This window comes from Bipolaris oryzae (assembly GCF_000523455.1).
Source record: "Bipolaris oryzae ATCC 44560 unplaced genomic scaffold scaffold_93, whole genome shotgun sequence".
NCBI lineage: Eukaryota > Fungi > Ascomycota > Dothideomycetes > Pleosporales > Pleosporaceae > Bipolaris > Bipolaris oryzae.
In genome coordinates, this window is record NW_006911369.1 from 1 (window position 1) to 13,489 (window position 13,489).

The 13,489-nt window shown below is 50.5% G+C and overlaps 9 protein-coding genes across 9 annotated transcripts; 3 read left to right on the plus strand and 6 right to left on the minus strand.

Moving 5' to 3' along the window:
* Window positions 1-176: 176 nt before the first annotated feature.
* Window positions 177-1,140, minus strand: COCMIDRAFT_37990 (uncharacterized protein; the record flags this gene model as incomplete). The annotated part of the gene is made up of 4 exons (XM_007691168.1): window positions 177-307; window positions 387-661; window positions 755-989; window positions 1,041-1,140. 4 exons carry the CDS (start codon window positions 1,138-1,140, stop codon window positions 177-179), a joined length of 741 nt encoding a protein of 246 aa, XP_007689358.1.
* Window positions 1,141-1,547: 407 nt separating this feature from the next.
* COCMIDRAFT_99079 (uncharacterized protein) lies at window positions 1,548-1,736 on the minus strand (the record flags this gene model as incomplete). The annotated part of the gene is made up of 1 exon (XM_007691177.1): window positions 1,548-1,736. A coding segment is annotated over one exon (189 nt), but the record flags the coding sequence as incomplete, so codon positions are not given.
* A 1,678-nt stretch (window positions 1,737-3,414) lies between these two features.
* COCMIDRAFT_56232 (uncharacterized protein) lies at window positions 3,415-3,768 on the minus strand (the record flags this gene model as incomplete). Its single annotated transcript, XM_007691178.1, has 1 exon — window positions 3,415-3,768. A coding segment is annotated over one exon (354 nt), but the record flags the coding sequence as incomplete, so codon positions are not given.
* Window positions 3,769-5,756: 1,988 nt separating this feature from the next.
* Window positions 5,757-6,373, minus strand: COCMIDRAFT_27489 (uncharacterized protein; the record flags this gene model as incomplete). The annotated part of the gene is made up of 3 exons (XM_007691162.1): window positions 5,757-6,094; window positions 6,184-6,274; window positions 6,341-6,373. The coding sequence occupies 3 exons, from the start codon at window positions 6,371-6,373 to the stop codon at window positions 5,757-5,759; spliced, it is 462 nt and encodes a 153-aa protein (XP_007689352.1).
* A 702-nt stretch (window positions 6,374-7,075) lies between these two features.
* On the minus strand, window positions 7,076-7,798 carry COCMIDRAFT_99022 (uncharacterized protein; the record flags this gene model as incomplete). Its single annotated transcript, XM_007691179.1, has 2 exons — window positions 7,076-7,647; window positions 7,723-7,798. Coding segments are annotated over 2 exons (648 nt in total), but the record flags the coding sequence as incomplete, so codon positions are not given.
* A 533-nt stretch (window positions 7,799-8,331) lies between these two features.
* On the minus strand, window positions 8,332-9,094 carry COCMIDRAFT_6510 (uncharacterized protein; the record flags this gene model as incomplete). The annotated part of the gene is made up of 4 exons (XM_007691153.1): window positions 8,332-8,577; window positions 8,631-8,905; window positions 8,961-9,006; window positions 9,089-9,094. The coding sequence occupies 4 exons, from the start codon at window positions 9,092-9,094 to the stop codon at window positions 8,332-8,334; spliced, it is 573 nt and encodes a 190-aa protein (XP_007689343.1).
* Window positions 9,095-9,397: 303 nt separating this feature from the next.
* Window positions 9,398-10,670, plus strand: COCMIDRAFT_99050 (uncharacterized protein; the record flags this gene model as incomplete). Its single annotated transcript, XM_007691180.1, has 3 exons — window positions 9,398-9,528; window positions 9,569-9,665; window positions 9,711-10,670. The coding sequence occupies 3 exons, from the start codon at window positions 9,398-9,400 to the stop codon at window positions 10,668-10,670; spliced, it is 1,188 nt and encodes a 395-aa protein (XP_007689370.1).
* Window positions 10,671-11,107: 437 nt separating this feature from the next.
* On the plus strand, window positions 11,108-12,360 carry COCMIDRAFT_99105 (uncharacterized protein; the record flags this gene model as incomplete). The annotated part of the gene is made up of 2 exons (XM_007691181.1): window positions 11,108-11,302; window positions 11,359-12,360. Coding segments are annotated over 2 exons (1,197 nt in total), but the record flags the coding sequence as incomplete, so codon positions are not given.
* Window positions 12,361-13,023: 663 nt separating this feature from the next.
* COCMIDRAFT_99001 (uncharacterized protein) lies at window positions 13,024-13,272 on the plus strand (the record flags this gene model as incomplete). The annotated part of the gene is made up of 1 exon (XM_007691182.1): window positions 13,024-13,272. A coding segment is annotated over one exon (249 nt), but the record flags the coding sequence as incomplete, so codon positions are not given.
* Between the last annotated feature and the right edge of the window lie 217 nt (window positions 13,273-13,489).

The window sequence follows — 13,489 nt, forward strand, 5'->3', positions numbered from 1 at the left end:
GGTGGTGTTGCGCAATACTATTATAAAGGTGTAATAGTGTGGAGAGGTGGCCCATTCGGTGGGGTGGCCCGCTCGGTGGTGAAACACGTTATATATATATATATCCACAAAGAAAGAAAAAGCCCCACCCCGAATCCCCGTTAACATTAACGCTTACTGAGCTGAGATGGGGTGATTTAAGGACCCATGATATCAGCCTGATACTTGGTATTCGCCACAACAAGACTCTGGTACTCCTTGACATCCGCACCCGAGATAACGGTGCTGGGAGTTTTCCAGCCGAGTTCAGTAGGGAGACGCTCGTTTTCTGTTTCTATCATTAGCCTTGATCCTTTCCTTTACACTTTCGAAGACGGGGGGAAAAAATCAGGGGGGAAAAAACGTACCGAAGAAGAAATCGACCTGCTCCCTTACTGCAGTCTTCTCCTTGCGGTCTCCGAATACAATCATGTAGATGGCAGTCTCGAGGTGGCTGAACCCCACAGCAGGGAGGGTGATGGAGAATTGCGGGTTGCTCTTGAGGGAATCGAGCATGCGGGCGAGACGGGCGTTTGCGGCCATTTGGAGGGAGATGGTGGGGGCGGTGAAGAAGGAGCGGGTGCGCTCGTAGATGGTGGCGTTGAAGGAGGTGGAGTCGCCATTTAGGGCGTTGTCTTGGCGACTTTTGCGTACGTCAGTACATATCTTCCCATTTCATCCATACATATAGGAATGCGTGAGATGTTGGAGGGGCTGGGGGTTAGAGGGGACTTACGACAAACTTCCATCGTGCTCGAGGATGTTGTGCTTGCTGAGGGTGTCCAGGCCCCAAGTTGAGCCGCCAGCGTTGGTGGTGAGAGCCGCAGTGTGGAGGAGGACGGTGACGTCGTCGCTGATGTTCAGGGCAGTCTTGAGGGCGTGCTTGAGGATGTCGAGGGTGAAGTTGCGGCCGTTGTGGGGGAGGAATTCGTGGTTGGCGAGGGTGTTGAGCATGGGGCAGGGTCCACGAGCTGGGGAAGACGTTAGGTACTATTTTTTTTGAAATATATAGTTAAACTTACAGTCGCCGGTACCAGCTGGGCTCCAGGTATCCAGAGAACCCTGGGCGTTGACTACGCCAACAGCCGCAAGGGCAACGAACGGTACAGATGTAAAGCGCATATTGTCGGTTTTTCGAGAGTTCGAAGTTAAAGGCTGTGGAGATTGTCTGCGGTGAGGAGCAAAGTCGAGTAGGCGTGAGGATAGAGTTCAGTCTACGAAGATATCCACGAGTCTCTTATACCACTTTTTTTCTGCGCGCCTCGGTCAAACGACCAGCGCCACCGCAGATTGCTCTCCATGCGTACAAGGTCTTGTTTCTAAGCCAAGAAGGGGAAAAGGAAAATTTAGTAAGTCGCAAAGGCTTAGCGCCATCTCGGACGTATTCACTTATTGTTCCTTACTATGCCAACATCCTTCCCCAGGACCATCTTCCCGTTACACGTGCCTCTTGCTGCCCTCTTGTCACCCGGTCTCTTGAAAGATGTCACGCCCTTTGTTTCCTGGATGTTCCTCGAATCGTGTAACGCTTAATCAAAACAAAAGTGGTCCGGATTCGCTGGAGGAGAGAGAGAACCCCAGGTACGTTCGCGGTCCCTCCCCCCTGTCTTGCAGGTGTGGGCCAGGTCTAGGACAGCGGAGCCATGGTCGCTCGGCCCGCGCGACATAACGTCAAAAGTAGGTGCCTGACTCGACTGTGTGGGCTCCGGGACTAGGCCGGGCTACTTACGACTTTGCTATGCTATGCTGACCTTTTTTGCTCGTTGCATTGCCAGCATCAGTCTCACGCATGACTGTATCATTGCCACTCGTGCGTGTTGCTGCTGCGAACACCTTCTAGTCTGCTGACCATTCTGAGGCTCAGCTAGGCAGATGGAACATCCACCAACACAAGATAACATCATCATCAATACTATCGCCATCATCAGCAAGATCGTGGCTCAGTAGGTTCCGTCGGGCGACTACATACACGAGATAGGCTTGACTTGCAATCAAGTCTGTTTTGGTAGTAGTGGAGACTAAACTCAGGGATCGGAGATTGCACTCCCGCTAACCTACGACGGTGCGCCACACCCTTTAACCATTTCCCTACAACAGTATGCCTATCATGGTATCAACTCCAGAGTAGAAACATGTCATCAAGGTGCCAAGTCAGGTAAACAACAAAGTTTATTCTTAGGTAGTCAGATAAATAGATAGACGCACAGTACATTACTACTATCGAAAAACTTACCGCGGCTTTACTAGAATACGGATGTCTAGCCCCCTTATTCCAAAGAGAGAGAGAGAGGGAAAATGCGGCACCATCCTAGCATGTGCATCCTTTCATCATACTCTAAACAGCAGTCGAATCGATGTTGTGCAGGCCCCTCCCTCCCACTTCCCTCGGCCGGGCCGGAGGCGAACCAGGATTAATCCTCTTTTTTTTCAACAAAACATACATTTCGCCTTCCCCGCTGCAACCACCCCATCGAAACGTCAAGGCCCGGAATTTCCCCATCGCCATCATTCCCCCCCATGCCAGGCTGCTGTATACACACCAAGACTTACTGTATGCAAGTGTTTAAATGAAAGTACGATGTAGCATCCAAGCAAAAAAAGGCACCTATAAATATCGCATGAAACGCATGGAGTGTGCGGTCGGAAAATGCACGTCATAAGGGCTAGGATAATGCTATAACTACACTTTTGACGTTTACCAGCTTCTGTGTCTTCATAGGTTGGTGGTGTGAAATAAACCTCTTCACTTATTCCTCAACGCAGAAGGTCAGAAAGGCAACGTCTCTTCACATGTCGAGCAACGTACACCCAGGAACCTACCCACACAACTGTTTGAAGTACAGTATACCCAACCCACACCGCCCAATCAGCACCCACGTATTTGTGAGCAAAAGCCGGGGCGCCCGCGCATACAAGCCAAGCAAATTGGCGTCTCCTCTGCGACTCTTAACGCCGTGGCATCTAGAACTTGGGGCCCAGCGTGCCAACCCCCCTGCTTGCCTACCGCCAGACGTGCCAAAATAGAAAAAAATAGTTCCGTGGGTTATGTTAAACTTCTTCTCCGGACTTTTTCCTTTGCTTTTTTTTCTTGTATCGTCCAACGCATGGGAATCCGGAATCGCGGGAGCTAGAGCGCATAGTGCTTATCTTTTCCTTGCGGAAAGATGCCGGATGGTTGACTGGGTGGGTAGTGGAGATGTCAATCTGTGAAACGGACAAGGAATTAATCGTGTGTACCGCAGTATGTGCTGCTTTCGACACCCTATGTCCGAACCGAGGTATCTTCTATCAAAGCAGCGCAACAACATCTGGTTTAGATTTGAACTCGGCGATTTGCTTTGCAGTGCAGCCTTTTGATGCGCCGGCCGTCGTGCGAGTATCCTTGCGGACACCACTTTCGAGCAAGAACTTGACTGCGTCGACGCGGCCCTGTTCGGCTGCTAGATGAAGCGCTGTCCACCCGTTTTTGAGCGTCGACTGGTTCATATCTTGGCCTTTGTTCTTGAGCACCTCGAGCACTTTGACGTGGCCTTTTGCGGCGGCGAGCAAGTATGCGGTGCGGTTTTTGTTATCGCGCGCGTTGAGCAGCTTGTGGTCCCATCCCAGCAGCAGTTTTACGGCGCCAACGCGATTGTTTAGCGCGGCGATGTGAAGAGGTGTGCGGCCGTCGACGTTCTTGATGTGGATATCGATACCGGGTACGGAACGCAAGGTCCGCAAGATCTTGGTGTCGCCGTGCTCCGCCGCCAGATGTGATGCGGTCCAACGCTTTGGTGTAAGGGCATTGATGGGACATTCCTGTTTCGACACAAGTTCGTCGATCCTGGTATATAGCTTGTCTGCGACTGCCCAGTGTAAAGCATTACGCGGACCAGGCCCCATTGACACCTTGGTTTCTGCCTTCGGCGCCGGGCCAAGTGTCAGACGCCAGACCATCTCGTCACAGCATTTCTGGCTCATCTCGTAGCGCTTGTTGAGATTCTGGAGTTGCTCGCTCCAATTGTACATCTTCATTGCATTCTTGAACCATTTCTTGGGCGCAGAGTCGTCACATAGGAAGTTTGCCAGTTGCGCCGATGCAAACATGATTCCTTTGAACAAACCAATATAGACGACGCGCAGCTTCTGCTTCAATCTTTGCATGTCGTCATCATCCTCGGGCCGTATACTGACACGCTCGTGGCTTTTGGCAGTATAAACATAGTAATCCGACGCAACCTCGGCCAAATCTATCATGGCGTCTTTCTCTGACGTGTATATTTCTTCCATCTGGTTGGGATGTTAGAGTGCTTGTATGTAAAGTCAGGGACATGCGTAATCTATCATACGGAGAAAACCATGAACAAGGCGGCAACGGGGATAGCCACATATGGACCACCGACTGCTGCACCCGCCCCGAACAACTCTTTAATCATCCCCATGTTTTGCGACAACCTGTCGAATCTCTCCGGACGCTTTTTTGACTCCAGCTTGCTTCCTTGTTTATTGATAAACGATAGCATCACTTTGTATCCTTCGTCAGTCTTGAGATCCAGATCTGGTTGGTTGAGTCGTTTCCTCAGTTTTGCCTGGACCTTTTGCATATGCTCTTTTTCTGCGCCATCAGCATAGAGTGCCTTGTAAGCTTCTCGCCAAAGATTCAGCTCTTTCTTTCCGTGCTTATTTGACTTCGTCATTATGGTCTCGTGCTTGCGTATAGGTCGATGGATGATATCAGAAAAGGGGATATGGACAGGCAAGGCGTTGGTTTTGGCTGAGCTGAAAAAGCGTTCACGAGGAGCGGGTGCCTGAGCAGCATGGCTGCCTGATAAACCCGTTGTGGTGACCAGAGTCACACCGGTTCATCTGATGGATGCACAGCCCCCACCGTTAGCTGCGGCTGATGTGGGCGGTTAGGAGCCAATGGGAATTGTTGGTGTTCGATAACGCGAGAAGAGGGGCCAAGTCGCTGACAAAATGGTAAGGTGTCGATCCCGCGGGCAGCCTTAAAGCAGGTGTAGAGGGTTTAGCGAGCAAGTAGGCGCACTCGCGATGGCTGCTCAGCCACATCCGTAGACATGAAAATGCCAGCACAGCCTTGGGTGATTTATTCAGCCACCGCAGTCGACATATACGAGTATGAGAGGTGCGTTAGCAGATTTTGATACTCTCGCAGAAGATATGACGTGCTACACATGAGCTTTCATACCAGACCTAGGTGAGCATTCACAAAATTGCAGCCTACATCCGCTCGACTTCTTATCGCCACCCAGCCGAGGTATTGAATTCGAATTGCATGTAAGTTATCTACATGTAATGGCTAGATGTGACTTGCTCTACGCATTACCATGGTTGAGTACAGGTTGCTGAGATTAGCTCTTGAATAGAGAAGATGTTCAGAGGATAGCATGCAGAACAAGGCACTGAGTCACAATGAAGGTGATGAGTGCACAAGAAGCCAATGTTGTCATGGGCATGCGGATAAAAGGGAAACCATGCACTTTCGGAAGTGAAGTAGAGAGAAAAGTGGGAGACATTGATCAAAGACCCATGACATGTTGTATTAATTCATGTGTGCATCTGCCTCAATCGCTGTACGTGCTGTTTGCAACGACAGATTAGGTCGATACACCACGACGAAAATTAGAATCCTCCAGCATACAAAGCACTCAACTTTTCTCCTGAAAACTCATTTCCTCACGATTGAGTCGTGCATCCGAAATCACATAAACAAGCGCTCAGTGAAGGATACCACTTACTCAGACTTGTTCCTCGGCAGACACATCGAGAGTGACTTCCTCCTCAACAGCCTCAGTCTTCACTTTCTTCTTGGTAGCGAGCATGTCATCAAGCCCACTACTCTCCTCAGACTGGGACTCAGCAGACTCAGTCTTGAGCTTAGTAGCCTTGCGCTTTCTGATAGAGGGCGAAGGTGTCGTGGGGTCTTCGGCCTTGGCCTTGACACGAGAACGCGGTGTCTTGGGAGTGGCGGGTGCCTGAACGGGAGTGCTCGTAGCAGAGTTCAAGCCTGTAGCGCCCGACACGTTCTTCTTCTTCCAAGAGTACAAGCGATTCTCAATAGCCTTGGGAGTGCATTCTGGAACAGAAACATCAGAACTGCGAGTGGATAAGGGGTGTGGAGAAAGGAGTGCGATAAACGCGTATTGGAAAGGACAACAAACATACCGACCCCAGCATCATTGACTCGCTCAGCGATCTTGATGCAGAGGGACTTTGAGAAGCTGATGTTGCACTCCTCAAAGACACCATGGAGGATCTGAAAGGCGCGTCAGTGACTGCGGAAATAGACATAGGGAGCTGAAGTGGTGCATGATTTACTTACAATCGCGTCTAGCTCGGGAGTCCACTTGGGCATCTTGACGGTTTGGGATGAAGAGCTGTTGTCGAATAAGTAACAGCAATAGGGCACGTAAACAAGGAGACCACTCACCGATTGTTGTGATATTGTTTGAGGTAGTTGGTGCACACTGCGATGCAGATAATGTAGGATGAGAAAAGGTGACTTGAGTGTCAGTTGAAGGTTGAGTAGAGAGAAAGAGGGATGGATGGTTATGTGAGGAGGGGCAACTTTATATCACTAGATCAGTAGTGGTGCGGCGTGAACAGAGCAATGCAGAAGCCTCACGGTGAAGGTGAGCCTGCAACACTGCGATGAGGCTAGGGCCCTGCCCTCATCCTTGATTTGCCTCACCTTTGGAGAGAGTGACCTAGACACAAGGCATTGCGGCAACACATGTGAGGCAGATTTGCCGAGATAGAAGGATTTAATTATCTCACAACCTAAGGCGACAATGTTGCTGTCTAGATATTTGTGTGTACTGTTTAGTGATTCGTATCCTGAATTCTCCAAAATTCTACAATGCACAAGAGAAAACGACACACGGATAGCGGGCCATGTCAACAATCATTCGTATTATGTTCAATCCTGCCTTAAAACTGCAACCAATACATGTATATCCTGTCCGAAAGAATTTACACGTCGGCTACTCCAGTGGTTCAAGACATGGCCATGCAGGACCTATCACTCTGCCTGGGCCAGAGACAGCATGCCCTGTGCCTAGATGACAGAGTCGTTTTCTGTCTCTCCACTCTCCTTTGAGTCATCCTGCATACTACCCGCTTTGTCTCCCACTGCCGCAGCGCTTCCTTGTAGATTCAGTATCGGTACAGGGCGTCTCTTCTTTTTGTGCCACTCTCTCCACAACTGGCATAGATGCTCTCTATTCGCGTGGTTTTTAACATGAATACCTAGCGTTGTCGGTATGGGATATTCTTCTTCGAAATGCACATCCTGCGTCTCCCGCTCCATCGCTGTCATCCTGCTCCTTTCATTCATACGCCTTGCCTCAAGAACAAAGTAGTGCGCCCAACAACGCTCGAACTTGAAGACTTGTTCGCGTCGCCATGGCGTGCGTCTCGTGATCTTGTTCGCTTTTCCGAATGGCAACTTCTCAGACTCATCCAGAAGGTCGTCGAAAACTTGCTCGCAGATGTGCGTGAGGGAAATCTCGGTGGGGTCTTCTTTTGCGTGCAGAAGCCACAACTTCCGGAGGCGCTGAACAACGTTTTGGTATGCGAGTTGGGGCATAAGACCACAGGGGGGAAGTTCGCAGCCGAAGAGTGGTGGCACTTTAACCAGTATTGTGTCAGTGCTTGCATAAAATACACGCCATCAAGGTGCAGGGAGGTCCAATGTGAACGTACTATATGGTAGCAAAGCGAGCTCGTCCTCAGGGCACACTGTGTTGTTCTCATCTTGCCTGTCGTTCTGGTTAGATGCAACATTACCACTAATATTTCCTCAAGGGCGATTCGCACCGTTCTGGCGAGTCTTCTACAATCCGTCAGTTTTTTTTGATATGCTTCACATTTTCTAGGCGGAACTGAAATACCCTCATATTTTGTCAATGACTGTACAGCGGCCTGCGGGTTGGGACCAAGTCCTATCCAAGCCATGGTTAATGATGGTGTTCAATGCAGTAATACTGCTGTACTGAGGATGTCGAGGATTTGTGGTGGGGAGAGTGGGCGGCGCAGGATAAAGATAAAGACAAAGAGTGAAGTGAATTTCAAGACCAGCAGGCAATTGTTTGCGCCTGCCTGGTCAAACATGCAAACGCAAGCACACAAGCTAGCATACGAGTGAGACACACAGGGATGGAAGGATGATACTTTTTGACACAACACGAATATTTGCACGCAAGCTTTTGAAACGAGTCATATGGGTACTTGAACACTTGAGGAACCAAACCATGATTCTATCACTGTCAAAGCTCGAAGATGATAAATGCCCTCGGAACTATACTGCAGCAACTACAAAGCCTTGCCCATGAACTTTCTCTTTGTGTAGCTCAGCCACCATTTGCTAGGGGTGTTGGTATCGTCTGCATATACCCTGTTGAGTAACCGTGTTGCCAACTCCTGGCGCATCTGCATGATGTACTGTCGCAGCACTTCGGCCGAGTTCCTGTCTGAAGGCGCTTCGAAAGCCTGGTTCAGTGGGAATCCAGCATCACCGGGAATTGCGAAGTTTGTATCAAGAGCGGAGTTCATGACGGCCTGTTTAATTAAGTAAGTATCGGCTCCACATTCCTGTCGCAGCTCCCACGTACCTTCTCAGCTTCTCTCCGGCTCATGTTGGGCTTGATCTTGCCCAACACTTCGCTCACATAGAGAATACCATAGATGAGCACACGGTCGGCTGGTCCCTTGATCTCAAAGTTGCGGAAGAATGTGTTGGCACGGAACAGGGCGAGGACCTCGTCTAGGGGGTCGTAGGAATCGTGCGAGGCTTCAATGGTGAGCTCGGTGACGTCTGCGGGCAGAGCAGGCAATTGGACAGCGGGCCCACGAGTGCGTGTGCGAAGAGGAAGGAGGGCAAAGTTGCCTGTTGTAGCAGTCAATCAGGGTCTGCCCATCCAAGTCGAATGGGAGAGTCCTACCAATCAATTGCTGGTTGGGCTCATCGAGGAAGACTGAGTGGTAGGCCTGGCGGGGTGTCAGCTGTTATGGTGTTTCTGGGGTATTTTCTTCGACAGCACTCGTCTGTCTGCAATATTTCAAGACTCACAGGCATTTTGGAATGTGGGCGCCCGCAGATTGTTGTTCTGGGTCGTGTGCTTTGAGCTTGGCGGAGGTGACGGCGTAGCTCCGCTGGCCGACTGTATGAGGTGTGCTCGTAGGGCTGAGCCGTGGGGCGGGGGTGACTAAGCCGCCGCCAATTAACGCGTCTCTTCACGCGGCGCGTCTGCCCCGACTTTGTTAGCACCAGCCCAGCATCCTACACATTGCAGTATCCCTGCACTCACCGCTCGAACCTGACCTCAAAATCATACATCACACAAAGTACACCGAATTGACACAAATTAAGTCTCTCACCATGTCAGACATTGAAGATGAAATGGACGTTGATGCGCCTGTCGACAAGTCCATCAGCTTTGGCGGAGACTCGAAAAAGGGCAAGCGGAGCGCCGCCAATCTGCCTGTAGAAGCTGAAGACACATTGCCATGGTATGTGACTGCATGCAGCACGATCGAGCCTTTCCTAAAGTTTGCATAGGGTAGAAAAGTACCGACCAGCGTCTCTCGACGACGTAGAAGGCCACAAAGACATCATAGCCACAATCAACAAATTCGTCGACTCGAACGTAAGGTTGTTGCCCTGTCCGAAGGCTCCTCGCTGACTCCAGCAGCGATTACCACATCTTCTCCTCTATGGACCTCCCGGAACCGGAAAGACATCTACCGTCCTGGCACTCGCACGACGCATATACGGAAACAAGAATATGCGGCAGATGGTTCTCGAACTAAACGCATCAGACGACAGAGGTATCGAGGTAGTCAGAGAGCAGATTAAGACATTCAGCAGTACCAAGCAAATCTTCTCTGCCGCACCCAAAGCAGGAGACTCCTCGCTAGCAACTTTCAAACTCATTGTTCTCGATGAAGCCGACGCCATGACTTCCACCGCCCAGATGGCACTGAGACGAATCATGGAGAAGTACACGGCAAACACACGTTTCTGCATCATTGCAAACTATACACACAAACTCTCACCCGCACTGCTCTCGCGTTGTACGAGATTTCGATTTTCGCCGCTCAAGGACCAGGATATTAGGCATCTAGTCGACAAAGTGATCGAGGAGGAGAAAGTAAACATTACACAAGACGCCACCGATTCGCTTGTCACTCTGAGCAAGGGAGATATGAGACGAGCACTCAACGTGTTACAAGCCTGCCACGCTTCCAGCACGCCACTCCAGTCCCCAGGCAAGCCCGCGGTCGACCCAAGTTCAATTGTGCGTGACCAAATCACTCAAACCACCATCTACGACTGTATAGCAGCCCCGCATCCTTCCGACATCAAGTACATTATCGAAACTTTGCTGTCAAAGAATGACATGACAGAGTGTCTACGGACCATAAACAATCTCAAGACCTTGAAGGGACTGGCGCTTGCAGATATTCTAACGGCGATTAGCGAAGAGCTGGTCGCAAATGATGTGCCGCCACAAGTTATGGTGACATGGATGTCAGGTTTGGCAGATATTGAGTATAGACTAAGTGGAGGCGGTAGTGAAGCGATCCAGACTGGTGCAGCTATTGGTGTTGTAAGGACCGGGGTGGAGCTTCTGGAGAACGGCAAGAGGTGATGCATGTATGCCCAATGAGGGGCTCGTTTTATACTAAGCAAGATGAGAGTGACGAGATACTCAAAATGATACCATTTAGTTGTCGCCATGGCAGCGTGATCAACACAAATCCACACGTACTTAGTATTCCAGTTGTGAACGGACCCTAACTTGGTGGGGCATTTGTGTATCAAAACATGGAGATTCACCCCGGTGATAGGATGGGAGCCACGTTCGGCGCTAACCGCGCTAGTCAGCCTTCACGCGACCCCAACGCGCAGCCTACTCAAGTCGCCTAGATGTACCCCAAACACCCCACCCCATCGATAAACAGCAACCTTTAAAATCACCCACTCATACTGGAATTGAGTTTGTCCTTTTCGCTGCTGTGACAGATATTGGGTCAGCTATTATTTTCGAGAATACCCCTCATCCTCTGAACATGCCAGTCAACGTAGGTCTTCTTAACAACCAGACAAGTAGAGTTTGTAGCTGAGGAAGAGCAGAAGGGAAGAGGCCCTACAAGAAAGCGGCTGAGTACGCGCCGGAGTTTTGATCCCATCCCGCTCCCTGTACCCAAAGAAACCGTCAGCCTGCAGGAGCGACGATTTATGAGTGGCAAGACTAAACGACCAACTAGGTGGCGAGGACCGGTGAGTCGCATTGCTTGCTCTTGATTCTGGGCCGTTGTCTTAACCTTTTTGCATAGAAAAATGTGGATGCGACTCTGACAACATGGATGGAACACCCAGCGCCCGCCGTAAAGTCGCAGGCGATTGTGCGATCAACACAGAAACAGGCACCAAAGTCAGAGAAGGAGCAAGCAAAGCCGCAAAACGTTGAACTCAGATTTTCATTCTCAGTACCGCCTGATGAGCCTCCAGCCCGGAGAGGCCGCGAAGAAGCATTCACCCAAAGCTTCTCCGGACTTACTATGACTGGCAGCGCGAACCGGTCCGTCTCTGCACATCCACCTCAAACCAGGGCATCACCATCTCAGGAACCGCGCCGGCATTCAGAGTCCACCTCGCAAGCACCTCAACTAGCAAAGCCAAAGAAGAAGCGAGAAGGCTATGGCTTTAGCTACTCTGAAACCTTCATGTGCGACTCAGATGACTACCCAGACACCGAATGCGACTGGGATTCTGATGAACAGCATCCATCGGACCAAGACACTGGCTACTCTGCGCAACCCAGCCCCTGTCTCAACTGGAACGGAACAGAGCAGACTCCGCGGCCGACTTCCAAAGATTCGACATCGACAATCGAAGACCAGTCTTTCAACGATCTCGTAGTTTTGCGTGACGTCGGGTCCTTCCATCTCGCGCGTCCCCAGCGCGTTCTACCTTGTACGCGTGCGACCCGAGAAGACACGCTGCGCCTCAAAGTCCGTGCCAAAGCGCTCGTCGCCAGATTCGAGGAATCCAGTGACATCCAAGCGCAGCTGCTAACTCGCATGGAGCGCATGATGTACGCTGAGCAGCAACGCCGGAGCTCGCCCGGTGGAACCAATTCCATGGCCAAGTGTGCACTCAAGCTGCGTGATTTCCTGCTCAAGGTGAAGGAAGAGAGGGTTGAGACGGGCGAGCATTGCACAATTGTTGAGCATGAGATTGAGTGGGCGGAGTGGTTGGTTGAGGCTAGCCGGACGGGCGTCATGCATGTCCGGAGTGAAGGGTGCACGTGCCGTCCGGATTGGGATCCGGAGTGAGAAGCTGGGAAGGCTATTGAAGAAACTTATTACATGAGAAGATTTGAGCCATGGATGGATTCGCAAGTGCAGTCCTACACTCCGGCAGCATGTGAAGACGATATTGGCCTGAAGCAGCCCGTACGCAGAGGCCCCGATGGCCCCGCGCTATCTGCGTCCCAGTGCCACGCCAACGGTACCATGTCCAAGGCACTGCAAGGAAAAGCTAGACAAAAGCCGGATCTAGCACTTCCATTTGGGGGATGCAAGCAAGAAGACCCAGATCCGAAGTCGCCAAATTCTACATCTGCTACGCTTATCGAACGCAGATCCACCTCTCAATTCGAGGCCAATAGCAAACCAAGTATCCAAAGTCATCAAAGCAAAAAAATATATATATATACATCAAACAAACTCAATTTTTTATCCTACACGCGTCTTACTCGTATCTATGGTATCAACCACGTGCACTCCTTCACCCGCAACCCACCAACCCCAAACGATAAAAAACCAGAAGACACTCAAAATCAAAGAAGCCTCTGTGTACGAAGCTAGCTTGAACCACAATGTTGCTAGCGTGGACCATACTTTCCGCTTTTCAAGCAAGAATAATAAGGGAAAAAAAGACCATAAAAGGCTGCTTGCTATTGCGTGCAAGGATATCGAGAAGAGGAGCAAGCCAAAAAAAACGCCCGGAAAATGCAAAAGATCGACACAAGTTTTGCCCCTCTTGTTGCCTATACGCGCGTAGCACCAAAATATGTGTATAGTGTTGCACAACCCGCTTTCCACAGCAGAACAGCAGAACAGCAGAAAAGAAAAGAGTGCGAAGAACGAAGAAACCCCAATCTGTGTGATATGCCCCCCCCCCTGCTTTCATCTTCGCACTTCACAGACGCAGAGGCAAGAACATCCGCCTCTGCGTCCACCTAAAAATACAAAGAATGGGAAGAAGAAAGAAAGAAGAAGACTAGAAATGCGCGTTTGATCTACGTTTCTTCCCCATGTCCTCCATTCAACTTCGGGAGTGTCAACCATAGCAATCCTCTCCTCCATTTGTGCGGGCGCAACCCCAACCTCCACAAAACAGGGCCAGGTGGTCGCCACGAACAGCGAATGCAAAAGAAGAAAGAAGAAAAAGACCAGACAG